Source organism: Camarhynchus parvulus, chromosome 18, assembly GCF_901933205.1.
Source record: "Camarhynchus parvulus chromosome 18, STF_HiC, whole genome shotgun sequence".
In the NCBI taxonomy this organism is placed as follows: domain Eukaryota; kingdom Metazoa; phylum Chordata; class Aves; order Passeriformes; family Thraupidae; genus Camarhynchus; species Camarhynchus parvulus.
In genome coordinates this window covers 5,263,861-5,280,582 of record NC_044588.1, presented here as the reverse complement: position 1 = coordinate 5,280,582, position 16,722 = coordinate 5,263,861, and the positions used below count along the sequence as shown (strand labels likewise).

Genomic DNA, 16,722 nt, shown 5'->3' with positions numbered 1-16,722 from the left:
CCTGGGCAGGAGAAGCTTTGGGGTGAGCTCAGTGTGGCCTTGCAGGGCCTGAAGGAGCTGACAAGAAATGCAGAGAGAGACAATTTCCAAGGGATGGAGTGCCAGGACAGAGGGAATGGCTTCTCACTGCCAGAGGGCAGGGCTGGACGGGATATTGAGGAAAAAGTGCTCCCTGTGAGGAGTGGTGAGAGGAATGAGCTGTGGCTCTCAGGGTGTGCTCCTGCTAGCAGAGCACACGGTGTGCAGTGCAAGGCTTTCCATCCTTCAGGGGAGGTGGCAGAGGGGAAATCACCCCATTTGTCTCTGGGATCAATTCCTGTTCCTCTCATGGCTTTGCTGTCAGTTTTCCAGGAGAAACACTTATTTAAAAGCCCGAACCTGGGAATGGAAAATAAATGCCAGCCTGTTCAGCATGAACCACCAATCAGGCGTTACCAGCAAAATACTGAACAATAAGTCAGTATTAGAGTGCAAATGGGAAACAATAAATAAATGAGATGGAGAAGATTGCTTGGCAGGATACTTTCTCTTGCAAGAGTGATTTATGTGTTTCCAGGTCTAATAAGTCATTTTGTGTGTAGTTTTCTGTGTTTCCCTGGGGTGTTGGGCGTGTGTGTGGCAGCGTGGGATGGCTCTGGCAGTGTTCATGCCCTGCCACCCTGCAGCTCCCTGGCTTCCCTGGGGAGCTGGCAGTGCCTGGGCTGTCTGGGGAGGTGTCCCCAGGGCAGGGCAGGGGCTGTGCAGTGCCCAGGGGGGTTTGGGGGGTGGTTTTGGGGGCTCCAGGGCACTCTGAGCTGCTCAGGGCAGTCAAGGTCTGCAGGACTGGGCTGCACCTTGCAGCTGCCCCTGGTTCTGCTTTTTGTGGGATGTCCCTCATGGTGACAAAGGGCTCTAAGGCACATGTCCTGGGTGCTGAACTGCAGCTCTGGGCTCTCCACCCCATCCATGGGCAAATTCTGATCAGGGAATTCCTGCCCAGGCTCCTGTTTCCATGTCCTGAGTGCTGAACTGCAGCTCTGGGCTCCCACCCCATCCATGAGCAAATCCAGATCAGGGAATTCCTGTTTCCAACCCTGTGCTGCAGAGTGCTGGGTGATTCCTGGCACGAGGAGCTCCTACAGGATTGCAGGGTTTGTTAGCCAGAGCAGGGCTTGGGATGAAGCCATAAACCACAGTTCTTGCTGGTTTTTTATTCCATGTTCCCATCATGGCCATGGGAGTGAGGAAACACTGCAGGATTTCTGTCCTGGTGTCGAGCCTGTGAATGGTGTCTGGCTGCTCCACTTTCTGGATAAATTACACATTTATGTGGCTCTAGGGTTTTCCCTAAGTGTGAAATTTGGGATTTTTTTCCCCTGCTGTTGTGCATTGCACAGAGCACCGTGGGGAGGTGGGGATGTGGGTGGCCTTGCTGCAGGCAAGCCCTGAATGCCTGGAATCACTGAGAGACTCATCACTGCTTCTGTTTTCCTCCTCTGGTTTGGGTGTTGGCATGAGGGAATCTAGGAAAAAACCCATAAAGATGTGAAGTGATGATTTCCAGGCAGTATTTTTGGCTGGCCAAGGTGGTTGGTCATTGGTTTAATGCAGGTTTTGGGTCCCAGGTGGGGCTGGCTGGGTTTGGGTTGGGTACATTTGGGGTGCCTGGGTGGGATAAGCCCAAGTGGAGCAGCAGCTGGAGCCAGGATTCCTCCTTACAGGGCTCTCCCAGAAAACCCAGCATGTGAAGAAAACAAAATAAAAAATGCACTAAATATCTTTGTTTTGGTGTGTTTGTTTGTTTGATTTTTTTCACGATTCTGTTTGTCACTTGGGGGTTTTTCCATTGTAATTCTTTTAGTTTCAATATTAGAGATCACACGCTGCATTATAATATTGGTCAGGGGCCCTGAATAGCATTGCCTCATGTTTTAATAATGTGGTTCAGTTGGACAATGGCTAATTTAAGATGAGCAGCAGAAGTTCACTGGGATCCATTTCCATGCTCAGAAAGAGAAGAATGGGCTCTGGAAATAATAACAAAAATAGTAACATGGAGTCTAAGTACTGTTCTAATAAAAAAGATGAAAAATTTCATCAGTCAGGCCTTGCTTAAAATAGTCCATGTGCAAGAGCAGGTAGGAGAGGTTGGTTGAAGCCCTGCAGAAGTTCTGGGGAGGTGAAGTTTGGAGCCCAGGGCGTTGCTGTTGCTGCTCTAAGGCTGTGCTCTTGTCTTTGCAGATGAAGACTGTCAGTGTTGCCTTAGTTTTGTGCCTCAACGTCGGCGTGGACCCCCCAGACGTGGTGAAAACAACTCCCTGTGCCCGCCTGGAGTGCTGGATTGGTGAGTGCCCAGAGCCCCAGGCTCCCCTGGTCTCACAGACACAGAATCCATCCCAGAATTGTGCATTGCCAGGGCTTGAGAATGGGCTGAGCAGAAGGAAGTGTGGGATCTGATTTTTCTCTGGGTTAATGAAGAGTCCAGCTCCACCTGCTGCCATGGGTCATCTCTCCTACTGTGTTCTGAAACGAGATACCGTGGAGAAAAACAGCTGTTAATGAGCTGCTTTGCTTTCTTGTAATTGTTTTAGATTTATAAATACCTGAAGGAAATCTCTGAGCAGAGAAACCTTCAGAGTGCTGGGATCTGCAGGGCTTTCCATGCCCCTTCCCTGCCTCAGCCAGCAGAGCAGTGAGCTCTGTGAAACACCTTGCTGTGTTTTGAGGTGGCTGCTCTGGGCCTGTTTTAATTGGAATCATTCAGAAGACCTGGAATTGTTCCCAAGGATGTCTTGCCAGCAGTTCCAGCACCTGGGTTTGCTACTTTCATGCAGCATTGCACTCAATTCCTAGTTTTTTTGTGGAGAAATTAAAAGTTCCCTTGGTTTTGGAGAAAAAGTCTAATTATCAAGATGAGACAATTCTGAAGTAATATTAGAAGGAAATATCTTGTGTACAGAAGCTTTCTCAGGTTTGGTTTTTCTCTAGGAATTGGGAATGCTCAGCCTGCAGCACATCCCTGTAATCCTCAGCTCAGGGCTCTGACAGCCCCAGGGGCAAAGTGATCACTGCACAAACAGAATCTCTTTACAAACTTCCAGCAGGTTTTCTAACCCTGCCTTACCTGCTTTGTGAATCACAGCACCTCAGGTTTTTAACCTGAAATGCTGATGGAAGCCCTGAGCAGGCACAAGCAGGTGCCTGAGAGCAGAGCACAGCCCTGATGTCTCATTGGTACACGAGCAGAGGAGCATTGCAGAGGCATTTAAATAAAGTCATTAGTGCCTATCATTAGCAAAGAGAATTTTGAATGCACTTTTGTAATTAAATTTTCAGTTTGTTTATGTACACAAGTGCTCCTTCTACTTCCAGCCAACTTGAAATTTCTGAAAAAGGTAATTGGGGAAATATCTGATGGTTTTGTGTCATCGGTTTCAGGAGCGGGGGGGGTGGGGGTGCAGAAATGTCTGTGCCACATGTGCAGGGGCTGGGGAGCTCTCTGGGGTGCAATTGCTGCTGTTCACACCTGAGCTGGGGTCCCAGCTGGTCACCCCTGGTGACAAATGGCCTCTGAGCAGAGCCACGTGCAGCTCCTGCTGCACCTTCCACGTGCAGCTTTGATTCAGAAAAGAAAAATAACTCAAAATCCTGCCTTCATCCTGCTTCATTACATTTTGTTTCTAACAAAAGTATATTTGCAAAAACTGGGAAAAAAACCCTTCACTGATCTGGTTTAGTGCTTTTAAAATAATTGATATTAAATAGGAAAATATTAGCTTGTAGGGTTTTTTTTTCAAGAAAACTTGTTAATTGTTTAATTATATGTCCATGGTGTTTGAATAAAGCACATGGCCTGGAATTGTATTGCTATGTATGGATTGTGGTAATTATCTAGCAATAAAATTAACTTCTTAAATATTACAAATGGCACACAATCTCTGCAAAGGAAGCAAAGGAAGTAAATGAAGCAGGATTTTGCATTCATCAACAGAAAATGTTTGTCATCAAATATTTAACCAATTTGAGTTCTTGTCATTATTTACAATAGAAACCTTATTTCATTATTAAAAGAAACAAATGCAATGCCTCTCCTGTCTTTGAAAACAAAACTCTGTTCAGCACCTCAGTGAGAGAAATCTTCCACATCTGACAGTCTGTAATGGAACTGGATTTTTGTTGGACTGAGGAATTTGGGGATAATTTTTGGGTGCTGCCTCCAAGTAAATTCCAGGAGGAACAAGGTGTTAGTGAGTTTGATGATGAAAGGAACCTGCATGAAAACATCCCTGAGAGATGCACTGGGCTGAAACTGCTGCTGTGTGTTCTGTTCCCAGATCCTCTGTCCATGGGGCCTCAGAAAGCTCTGGAGACCATCGGGGCCAACCTGCAGAAGCAGTATGAGAACTGGCAGCCCAGGGTGAGTGTCAGCTGCTCCTGGGGCTCCCCTGCCTGGGAGCCTGGGCTCTCTCTGCTCCAGGGCTGGAGCCTCTCCTCCACCCAGCCTGGGGGTTTTTCCCAAGGGTTTCCAAGGGTATTTATGTCTTGGAGCTTTTATGGCAGATATTTGTGTACAGTTAAGACAAGAGAATTTCCTTTTTGTGTCTTTCCTTGTGGCACATTGACAATTTTCAAATCTCAACAGCTCGAGAATTTAGCAGAAAATTCAAAAAGCGCCTGATATCAAACAGGAGAAAAAGCATCTTGGAGCAAAGGTGAAAACAACCCATTTTGTGTGCTCTGTGCTGGGGAGGAGGCCAGCTCAGGAGCAGCAGGCTCCCTGCGTGGGCCTGGTGGAGGCAATCCCAGAGCTGGGCTGGTTCCCTGGTTCCTGCAGGAAAGCACAGCCCTGACACATTGCAAAGCCAAACACGTCCTGCTTTATTGCACTCCACAGGGCTCTGGAGCTTTCTGCAGTAATAAAGAGAAGTTGGTGTGCCATCTGCAATAAAACAATAGCAGCATTATTGAATTTCCTAGAGCTTTCATATAAATACTAATACATCCAGTTTGGTCTGTTTCTTGGGGGCTTGGAATGGTTGAGGAGTGGATGGAAGGAAGACAATTTGGGGGAAACCAGGCAGTCTGGAGAAAAGAGCAAATCATAACCATCTTCTGAAATAGCTGCTATTCCTGGGCTGGAGCTGCTGCCATCAGCACCTTGTTGGGAATGCACAAGGGGTGCTAATTGCTGGCATGGATGGTGGCAGTGGTGACCACTGTGTGACCAGTCCTGTGGCACTGCTGCCAGCCAGTCCTTCTGTTCAAACGTCCCCCTTTCTGCTCAACACAAACAGCTTTTCTGTAAGAAAACTGCACGAGGGGTAAAACATGAAAATTCCTTGTGTCTGGAAGCTCCCAGGCTTCACAGCTGATGGATATTTCCTTCCAGGTCTTATTGAGCCCCTTTCTAAATAATTTATCAGCTTGCCATTGCTTGAAGTATTTGTTCTGATTAAATTTAAGACTTTGCTTTATTGTTGTGTAGCTACATAAATTTGTGTGCTGCGGGAGTAGAAACCACTTCAGCTGTTGTTTCCTCTGCAAAATCCTGCAGTTAAGCAATATTCAGTCATTTCATGCAGTTCTCAAATGAAGATTGTGCTGGAGGAGAGGGTAGGAGATGACAGAGCTGTGGGCTCGATCTGTCTTGATAAAGACTGCCCTGAACAAGTACAGAGTTCTTGCAATTCAGTGCAGATATAATTGAGATGCTGGTGAAAAAGTGGAAGGAAAACAGAGACAGCTCTACACTAACACCCCCTTGGGCTTGGGGCTTAAGTTTTACTGGGCAGGGAGCAGGTTAAAGCTGAGGGTAATCTGGAAAGAGGCTCAATTACAGGGATCAAAGGGGCTGCTTAAGCAGCTGAGAATGGAAGGAAAGAAGAGAGTGAAAGTGAAGAGCACAGGGACCGGTAATGCCTGAGAGAGGGGGAACCTTCCCTGGGGCAGCTCCTGTGCTCTGGGACCTGCGGGCACTGGGGAGGGAATGGAGGGAATGGCTGCAGGAGCTGGCAGCACCAGGAAAGGAGACACAATTGCCCAGAATAAAATAACTGGAGTTTCTGTGGGATGCTGCTAGCTGTGGGATGCTCTGTATTTGAAATATTCAGGTAAGGAATCGATCATGGTGGAATGGGATTTCTCAGCTGCTGACCCCATTCAGTACACCTGCCTGTGGGAGGTGTAGCCCTGTATTTATAATATTTAAATAAGGAATTGATCATGTTGGAATGGGATTTCTCAGCTGCTGACCCCCTTCAGTACCCCTGCAGAACCCTGCCTGTGGGAGGTGCAGCTCTGTATTTAAAATATTTAGGTAATCATGTTGAAATTTGATTTCTCAGCTGCTGACCCCCTTCAGTACCCCTGCCTGTGTGAGGTGCAGCCCTGTAGCAGGTACCCAGCCAGGGCACAGCTTTGCTGTGCTGGCAGGGAGCAGCAAATATTTCCCTGTTGTTGGGCTGTAAATTCAGATTTCTTGGCAGCACTGCACCTTGTGCCACTGCAAAGCAGGGACTAGCCTTAGCTGAAGAGTCAAGGGCCTTTGCAAACAGGGCTGTGAGCTGCCAGTGCTGCTGCAGTGGGATGGTTTATGGGATGCAGGAGCTGGTGGGGATTTTTGTGAGCAGGAGTTACTGCTCTGCAAGCCCAGTCTGGCAGTGGAGCTGGGCCCTGGGCTGCAGCCCTGCAGGCTGGCTGGGCAGCATCAAGGGGCTCTGCTGGCTGGGGCACTGAGTTCCCTGCACCCTCCAGGCTGTGTGTCAAGCACCCTGTGTGCCCTGATCCCTGCTCAGAGCCTCAGGGATGAGCCAGGGATGGATTTGCTGCCTGGCTTTGCTCCCCTGTTCTCCTGCTGGCCATCTCCTGCCCAGCCAGCCCAGGGCCCTGTGCCTCCATCCCTGTGGGTGTGCAGTGCAGCCAAAGGCTGGGCTTGGATGAGGCACAGTTTACATAATTCAGGACCTGCTATGAAGTAGTCTGGACCATATGCTTATTAAATTTGCATGAAATTATAGATTTTTTTTTCTCTCTTTGTTAGGTCTGGCTTTTGGCCAGGTTCTCCCTTTAACTCCAAACTGACCAGAGCACTCACAGGAGTTTTTCCTCCCTCCTCAATAATTTTGCTGCTTCTGTTGGGATTTCCCTGGTGCACAGATCCCAGTGGCACTCCTGCACCAGCTGCTTTTTGCAGTCCTCTCCTTTATTCTCTGATGAGCTTTCCCAGTGCTGCCAGCAAGGCCAAAGTCTGCAGTTCATAACCATTCCTAGGAGAGGTGAGAAGGATGCAGACACTCAGCTCCTGCGTGGCTCCAGCTGAGATGTTGCACTGGGATATTTTGTTCAGAGACCTTCCATCTGCAGGGCACTTTTTCTGTGGAATGAGGGGTTTTTACATCCTCTGAGAAGCAGCTGAATGCAGTGTGAGTGTAGCTCTGTAGGATTGACCCCAAAGCAGTGATTTGCCATCAGCACTCCCTCTGCACCAACCCACACCAGCGAGGCCAAGGGACTGAGCCACCACATCCCCCTTACACCCACTTGCCTGCATAAAACAAAGTCAATTACAGTATTGATTTTTTAATTCAAGTGCTACGGTTTTGCCTCCCTTTTTCTTCTCTCAGTTTCCTCCTTTTTCTCTAAGAGAGTCGTTGGGGCTGTGTTAATTCTCTCCTGGAAGGAGCTGATTTCATTAGAGCTGAATGGATTATACCTGAATGGGCATCCCTGGGGTGAGGGAGATCTCTGAGCCATGAAGAGGGATGGAAATCCTGCATGGGGAAGGGACTGGGGAAATCTAGAAGACAAGATTAAATAAACTTTTAGGAAGCCTTTGGGAAGGGTGGTTGAAAGCAAGTGCTGGTGTTTGGGAGTGCCTGCAGCTGGAACATGGCAGTGCTGCTGCTGCTCCTTGGGCAGCTTGTGGAGAAAGGGCTTTCCCATTCCTCTCTGATCCAGTCTCACCCGTTGTGTGCTGCCTCCTGTCTGCACCAGTGAGTGATGGTCTCTGAGGGCACATCTCCCACAATATGGATAAATTATCTCTTTTGTGGCAGGCCTTCAAGGAAACAGTGATTTTCTGATCAAACAGGCTGCTTCTCCCTCTCTTCTAGTCTGCTTCCCAACAGTTTTCTCTTCATTTCAAAGGAAGTACAGCCAAGATACTTGAAGTGGATCATTGAAAGGCTCTACCTTTTAGTGCATGTTGTCTGTTGTTGATGCTGTTGTTCCCCTCATTAGAGATCTCTGGGCTTTGATTCGGTGTCTGAGGTTTCATTCCTTCATTGCTTTTTTCTGCCTAATTAATTGGGAAGTTGCTGCTGCACATCAAAGGGGGAGCATTTCCTAAAGAGTAACTACTTAAGCATGAAAACTAATTGAACACATGACCTAATTATTGGTCTCTCAGTGAGTCATACTTTTCCTTTATTTCTGTAGGGTTTTTCTTTTAAAACAACAGCAAATACTAATTGCTCCTGCAGAAGAAATACTGTGGAATTCCAAAGGGGAACATGGAAAAACTGGTACTTGGTCTCCAGTAGGAGATATCTGCAGATGTAGGAACATGCAAGAAGAAAATGAATAGGAAGGAAAAAACCAAAAAGAGAGTGTGACCTTGTTTAACAAAACCAGGTTTTCCTTAGAGGACTATGTTTGTTGGTTTTCATTTCCCAACAGCCTCTTGAATTTGGCAGCTATTTCAGGCTCTGCAAAATTCTGCTGTATCAATCCTTTGCTGTCTTGTTAAAGATCAACTGTCTTCAGCACAAACCAGCAGGGCTTTTTTTTCAGGGGAAAAAAAAAGTCTGCCACAGAAGTGGAGTCAACAAGTCTAATTGTGAAACCCAATTATTGGTGTTCTCCTTCTGTCTGAAACCTGTCGTGGTCAGAGTGTCACTGTCAGCCAGGGGCTGCCTGTGGAAGCACTGGGCCAGGAAAGCACAGATTTCAGGTTTCAGGGGTGGTAAAGGATGAACCCACTCTTGAATGCCTTGGGAATATGGGGAAAATGAGGAGAAATGAGTCAGTGGTTGTAATTTTCTCCTTGGTGGCTCTCTAGGTGCTCTGCATCCCAACCCTGCCTCAGCATGGCCTGGCTGGGGGGAGCTGGAGCTCACCTGGCAGGTGGGGAGAGCCTCACCTGGGGCTCCTCCTGCCTGCTCTGGGAGCAGCTGTGCCTGGAAGGGCTCCTGGAGCAGGCATAACTGAGGATTTGGGAATTGGCTGTGCCAGGGAGGAGCTCCCTGCTGCAGCTCTGAGTACAGCTCATGTTTGAATGCTTTTGATAGTGAGAAAAAAAAAACTGCTAAATCTTTAACACACCACTGAAAGTGGAAACTGTGAAATTGCAGCAGTAGTGTACTTAATACTGATTTTTTAGAGATTCTCCTGGAAAAATGAGTCACAAAAAGGAAAAAGAGTTGGAGGCATGGAGTGCTGTGGGGAAGTGTGTTCAGAGCTGCAGAGAGCAGGCAGTGGCATTGGGCTGTTCTGGGAGCTGAGCTGGCCATGCACTGCAGGCAGCGGGGCTGGCACTCTGGAACTAAGTCAGCAAACTTGCAAAGTCACTTCAGTGGCAAAATCTGAAATCCTGTGGGTCTCTGCACCTGCTGCAGGGCTGGAGTTCTGTGGGCAGGGTGTGCTGGAAGGAGGGAGATCACCCAGCAGCTGAACTCCTGCTCAAAGCCCTCGCCTTCCCCTCCACACTTCTGGCAATAACTTCATTTCCCATGTTTTATTCTTCATGTCTGTTTTGGTTTGTGCTCTGCCATCAGAATGGGGCCAGAATTGGCAGGGAGGAAGGTTTGTGCTTTTGAGGGTGCTTTCCTGTGACCATTGATGTCAGCTTGTCAGAGATGGGAAGAAAGAGCTGACAGGAAAAGGCTCTTGGAGAGAAAAGCAGCTCTGCCTGGCAAAGCTGATTAACGTGTTTCTGTAATTACCACCCAGCTCGGGGTGACCTATTTAAAAGCACCTTGGCTTTGTGTTGGGGGGAGTGCAGAATCCCAGGGATGGGGGACAGGGAGGGGGAGCCTCCTGCAGATCCCTTGGCAGCACCCTGGTGCTCTGTGCCCAGTAAATGCACCTGGATCCACTGGGCAGGGATGCAGGGCTGGACACTGGCACAGGCCAAGGATGCTGCATTGGGAGCTCCCTGCTAACAGACACCACCAGTTCTGTGCAGAACTCAGAGATAAAGAGGAAACTCTTCACATTGTTATTTATATTCCTGCTCCTCTCTAAGGCAGAATGAGGAAATCCTGAGGTGCTTTGGTTTGAACTCCTTTCCTGTGGAGATTAACAAGGCGTAAGCCTTGGAATGATTGGCTTTCCTTCTCCTGACTCATTAAGGTGTTTTTAATCAGAAAATTGCTTCATTAAGCAATTACTTTGCAATCAGAGGAGCACTGAAATTACTAAACAATTATTTAGTATTGAGAAGATGAAGTTCTTGCCCTGCAGGGCCCCAGCCTTGCAGCTCCTCCCTGGAGCACGATGCACTTGGGCCAGGGTGTAAAGACAGCCAGTCTGAGAATTCACCAGTTTGTTACTGGTTACCAGTTTGTGCTCCTGCAGCCTCAACTGGGCTCCCAGTAAGATCCAGATTTCTGTTTAACAAACAAGAAGGTGCAGAGCCTTTAAAGAGCTCATGAAACTGAGGTTCTAGAGAAGGAATGGAGCTGTCACTGATGCTTAGCAGTTAGGTTGTTTGACTAAGCAGGTTTGAAGGATGTGACCTGAGGTGTTCCTAAAATCCTGTTAGGGCACCCTGTGATGTGACCCATCGAGCTGTCACAGGGCTGAGGGTGCAGATCTGCCATATGAGAAGCAGATTTGAGTTCTTTTACCATTCCCTCTGTTTAAAAGCAAGCAATTATTTACAGAGCCCTCTCAGAATGGTTATTTGAGCAGAGAGGGAAGGATTTGTACCAAACACAGGAGGCTGGTGGGTGGAATTTCTGTGAACTTTGGCACAAACCTGCAGTGTGAAGCAGCTTGTAACTGCTGAGGAACACACCTGTCTTGTGGATGTATTGTAGCAGCAACTCAAGGTTGGTTGTCCTGATTTTTGTCTTCCCTGTCAACATCGGTTCTCATGAACAAACTGCTCCAAGGCTTTTTTTTTTGGAAGTGTTATTGGATCCTGAGCCTGCACAGTGAGGATTAGGTACTTTGGAATTCATTTCACATTGGACTTGAAAGCAAGGTCAGAGACTGCAGAGGGAAGGTAAAGTCCCCACTGCTGGCTGCAGGCACAGGAGGGGATGTGCCAGGCTCAGAGCTGGACCCTGCCACCTTCCTGTCCTGGCACCAGCAGCTCCAGCAGCCTCGGGCTGCTCCAGGGGGAATCAGCACGGGGGAGATGGAGAGGGGCTTGAAATGCACCCAGATATCTGCAGAGGACTTGCCTCAGACTGGCAGGAGCCTCCCTCTGCCTTAGTTTAGTATTTAAATTAAAGCATCTTGAAGTTACAGTTTGTCTTTGCTATAATGAATATTTTTCAAGTTAGCAATGACTAATAATTTTATCAGTAATGTTTTCTCCTGGCCTGTGTTAACCAGGTTAAGCTGCTGCCTGTAACGTCAGTTTGGGATTTCCAGCACACTCCCTTGTACTTAAATATGCAGTTTTTATTATCTTGGCTTAATCCTCATGAATTTGCATCAGGGTAATTTTATGTGCCCACAGCCTAAAATTAAAACACCTTAAAGGAGGTGGTGGTTTTTTTTTTTTTTTAATATGAAATTAAGAAGCTTGGAGTCAGTGGATATGGTTCAGAATAATTTGCATTTGCATGATGTGTCCAACCCAAGAGTTATTGTGGCCATATCAGCGTGGGCTTGAGGTGATTGGGTTTGTGATTGATGGGCAGTGGGGATGAGCTGCAGCCACTTCTTACAGGGCTGAGTTATCTCTGAGCTTATCACACAACAGGCTCGGGGTGTGTCTGCCCCCTGGGCTCTGCAGGCTGCCCTGGGATCCTCTGCAGGCTGCCCTGGGATCCTGCTGGGTTCTGGGCTGGGATCCTACCTGGCCTTGCTGCGGATCCTGCCCTGGCACTGCTGGGTCCTGCCCTGGGATCCTGCCCTGGCACTGCTGGGTCCTGCCCTGGCACAGTTGGATCCTGCCCTGGGATCCTGCCCTGGCACTGCTGAATCCTGCCCTGGGATCCCGCCCTGGGATCCAGCCCTGGGATGTTTATTGTGGAACTGTGCAAACCCAAGAGTGTTCACGTGCAGCTGGAGATTTGTCTGTCCTCTGCTGTGTCTCCAAAGCTGGTGTAAATGCAGGATCCCAAATCTTGCTTTGATGCAGGAAAAGAGCTGTGGTTCAGTCAGTATTGAAGTGAAATCAGGGGGCGGTGCAGGGCTGGGTTGTTAACCACTGTTTTGGATGAACCAAAGAACAAAGTATTTTTGTTTGGGAGTGAAGCCTGTAGTTTTTCACTAGAACAGCTTCCCCCTCAGCAGGCCTGGAAGCAGGCCAGCAGGCAGCACATGGAGACAAACCCTGTAGTAATGGACTGGGGAAGGGAAATGGGTGAGTACAGCACAAGGGGCAGTGCAAATCCTCCTGCAGAGCTCTGCTGAGCCCTGCCCTTGGCAGGCAGAGCTCCTGCCCCCTCCCTGCCAGGGATGGTTGGGGCTGTGCTGGATGAGTCAGCCTACAAAACAGATCCTCCTGGAGCTTCCCAGAGCCTTCCCTCCATGGACAAAATTAGGGATTCTCCCCACCTGCCTGTTTTATCAGCAAGTCTTTATATATGGACTTTCCTCCAAATCTGTGTTGAGATCTTGTTAAATATCCTCTGGGAATCCAAATGGGTTTATATCAAAAAGATGTTTCCTCTCATCTCTATTCTCTTTGATTTCTTCAGGAGACTCTACAAGATAAGAGTTTGATTTGAAAAGTCTGGCTTCTCATTAGAGATGCTGAATGGGCTCTTCCCCAAAGTGTTTGTTCATGGTTCTGTTTATTTATTATTATTCCACCAACGTGCCCAGCGCAGGGCTCAGCCTGGATTTCCTCTGGATTCCTTTGAAAACTGATGTCATTCTTCCTGCTTTCCCCTTTCCTGGTACCCAGGTGCTTTCAGAGGGATTTTACCATCTCCAGGTGATGCTCAGTAATTCAGTAATTGAGATAACTCCGTTTATACTTTTTAGTTCCTGGAAATGGGATGGGGTTGTTGGAACTGGGGGGTCTCACTGTGTCACCCACAGTGCTTGGGGATGGCTGCACCAGCTCTGGGCTTCTCAGCTTGCTGGAATTGTCTGGTCCTATCTTGGATTTTCCTTTTTTCTTTTTGGTCATGTTCCTGTTCGTTGCTTAGATGCTCCAATGTGTTCAGGAGATTTCAAAAGTAAAATATAATGGTGCTGCTTTGCTCTGTGCACCACATGTTCATCCTGGCTGTGAATTTTTGACATATATGTGCCTGTTTTATGTGTCTGAGCCCCACTTTGTTCCAGACACTCTCAGGAACACGTTGCATCAAACTGGCAGCTGCCTCATGCAAAGTGGAACATGAATTAATTCAATTTTATGCTCTTCACTTAAAGAAAACTTAATCCAGGATTTTTAGTGTTCATCTTTAGCAGGTCTTCAAGCATCTCTGTCTGGGGGTGGTTTTATCCTTTGCCTTAGAGTGAGATATTTGCCTTAGTGTGGCTGAACTTCCCAGGGAAGAGCAGGGATGCTGCTCCAGGATGGAGCCCTGAGCACCAGGGCTGGGTTTGTAACACAGCCAGGAGAGCTGTGTGCAACCTGCCCACCCTTGCCCTGGAAGCTGCTGGTGCCATTCCTCTTGGGTTTTAGTCTCTTACTTCTTTGGGAGGCTTCTTATAGTGGAGTTTTTCCAAGTTGGGCATTGTTCCAAAACCCCTCTCTTGGAATAATTAGCTTGCTTTGATTCCTTTTAATTAAATCATGTGGAGTAGGCTGGCTGTGTGCATGGCAGAGTCACAGGTTTAATGTCTTCTCTGCTGTTGGAAACTGGGATGCAGATCTGCTCCAAGAGGCAGCTGCACCCTGGGCTGCTCCTGGGGGTCTGGATTAGGAAGAAGCATTGCTGAGGATGAGGGAAAGCTGCATCTCAGAATCTGGGATCCACCTTGGGGAGCCTTTGCTGACAGCCCAGGATGTGCAGGTGACGGGTTCTGCACTGGGATAACTGGGTGGGACTGGTTCCTCCAGGAAATCCCACCCAGCAGGAAAGGAAACCTTCCAGTTGCAGGGTTTGTCCATGTCCTGCAGGTGTGGAATCATGGAATTGGCTTGGAGGGACCCTACAGACCCCCCAGAGCAGCAGTTCAAGGGGGAGCATTGGAACCTCAAACACTGCAGCTGAATTGCCTCTGCTTTATTTCTTTCACTCACCACATGCAGTGCCTTGTGTGTGCCACTTGCATTTGGGATTCTTTGTCACCCAGAAGCTGTTTTAAAAAACCCAATCTCCAGCCAAATAAAGCTTTTATATCTCATTATGGATTCTGGGTAGGAGCATCCTTCTTCTGCAAGGAGGTGTAAAAGGCAGTTTCAGTATAAAATACTGAATGTTGGAGTAGTTTTTTTCTGTGGATAAATTTGGAACACATTCAGTAAGGTATCTTAGGGATAAAAGGGGAGTGACTTCAGGATTTGTTCTGCTGAATGGGAAGAGGATGGATGATGTTAGAGCTTGTGAAGAGCAGAGGCTCTGGATGCCAGCAGAGACATTTGTCATACATTTTTCATACACTTTGTGTCTGCTGGGCCAGGGTTGGGGTTTTGGCGTGGGATCACACACACACTGTGGTCTGAGCCTTGTGGAATCCTTCTGCAACAAAGACTGAGCTCTTGGGCTGCAGGAGAATGAAAGAGGAAACTTGAGTTTTATGGCTTTGGTGAGAAAATAGGTTTATCCTTGTGTTTTCTTAAGGGGAAAAAGTCCATCTCCCTGCTGACAGAGCCATGGGGCTCCAGCAGTGCCTGCTGGGCTGGGCAGTGCCAGAGGTGATGGAACCTGGCCTGGCTGCCAGAACTTTCCATTGCCTCTGAGACTTGAGCAACATCAGCAACTTCAGTCCCCTGTTGTGTCACCTCTGGCACTCTGCATCCCTTCCTCCTCGCGGGACCTGATCCTGAGCTGTTTCCTGCACTCAGCAGCTGGCAGGGTGAGCAGAGCTGGGTTTGGGAGGTGGTGAGGAGCCACTTCTGGTGGCTCAGGTGACAGCCAAGCCCTTTGGCACAGCCACAGAGCTGCTGCAGCTCTGGCTCCTCAGCAAAGGGGTCTCTGCCTGGGGCTCCTCCTCAGTGTCTTGGCCCCATGAAAAATGAAAGGCAAACCTGTCATTAGGTGAAGTTTCCAAAGCAGAGCCAGTAATTTAAGCTCAAAATGCAGAGGACTGTGGGAATTTCAGCAGCCAGTGCATCCTGACATTCCAGTGGGGCAGGAGCTGATAAATCCACTGAAGGGGATTTTCCCCTCTGTGTTGGAGAGGTCACTGCTGTGCCCTGCTAGGCAGTAACACCTGGCTGGTTTATTTTCCCTTTGAAAGAAGTAAATCCCTTGTGAAACAAACGGGCAGTAATTTGGGAGGTCATTCTGTGGGGGTGTCAGGGGATGATTGACACTGTAGCTTTGGAGTGGCACCATCTCACTTCCCATTTCAGCATTACACATGGGAAATGTCCCCAGGAAAACCACTTGGTGCTACCCCCAGACTGGTTTCTTTTCCCGGTTTGGGTGCCAGAACTCCTTTCTAATGAAACTCCTCCCATTTCCTGCAAATCAGTACAGTGTTTTATCAGTCCTGAAGTTCCAACACTGGGAGGTGAAATGTCTTAAAAACCAACATCCTAACTGTCACAAGTTAGCAGGGACAAGGCTGGATAAACCAGTGAGTGGTGCACAGAAACGTGAGATACACAAGCAGAACTTTTAACTTTGCTGTGTGAGCAGAATAATGAGAATCTCCTGATCAGCCCACCAGGTTATTGCCTTTCACAGGAGCTCTCCAGTGGGGCAGGAGGTGATCAGGAGCTCACACTCCCACAGAAGAGCAGCTACCATCCCCATCAGGGTGCTCTGGCCAGCTCTGCTGCTGCAGGTGAGGGTGAGGAGTGCAGTGTCCTGTCTGTGATGGCACCAGGGAGCACAGGCTCCTTGCCAAGCTGCAGCAAATACCTGTCAGCAGCACCTGATGGTGGCACGAGGGCAGCCTGGTGTTCAGGGCAATGGCTCATGAAACCAGGGGAAAACAGCCCCAAGTCTGGGCGGTGGCACCTCCAGAGCTGCTGGGGTGAAGCCCCTCAGAGCTCTCAGGTTCTGGGTTGGCTCTGTTACCTTTTGCCCTCATTAGTGCTGGAAAGCTCCTGCTGGGAGCTGGAGGGGAAGGAATCAGCACCTTGACAGGGAAGGAAGAGGAATAATGATGGGAGAAAGAAAAAGACAAAAAAGGCAGCACCTGGGCTGCTGTGTTACTCACATACCTGGTTCTTGTCATAGCTAAAACTCCCACCTGAGTCCTGAGCTGGCACTAGGGCTCAGACTGTGCTTATTCACAGCTCCCTCCCTCCTTCCCATTCCCTCCTCCTCGTGTTTCTCCAGGCCCAAATGATCTGTTTGCAGTTTGGAAATTGAGATCTACAGACTTTAGTTTTGGAGTCTGAACCCACCTCCATTAACTGCGAGCTGTGTTTAATATTGATGCTCCAGGGGCGTGAGGAGGGAGGGAATGAGCCTGTTCTCCTGGGGGACA

General features: G+C 48.4%; 1 protein-coding gene across 1 annotated transcript in view; it reads left to right on the top strand.

Annotated features, from left to right (window-relative positions):
- RPTOR (regulatory associated protein of MTOR complex 1) overlaps positions 1 to 16,722 on the top strand; it is a 105,872-nt gene that overhangs the window by 9,770 nt on the left and 79,380 nt on the right. The window contains exons 2-3 of the mRNA XM_030962212.1: positions 2,221 to 2,323; positions 4,314 to 4,396. Of these exons, the coding sequence (XP_030818072.1) occupies positions 2,221 to 2,323; positions 4,314 to 4,396 (186 nt within the window). The remainder of the gene's footprint in view (positions 1 to 2,220; positions 2,324 to 4,313; positions 4,397 to 16,722) is intronic.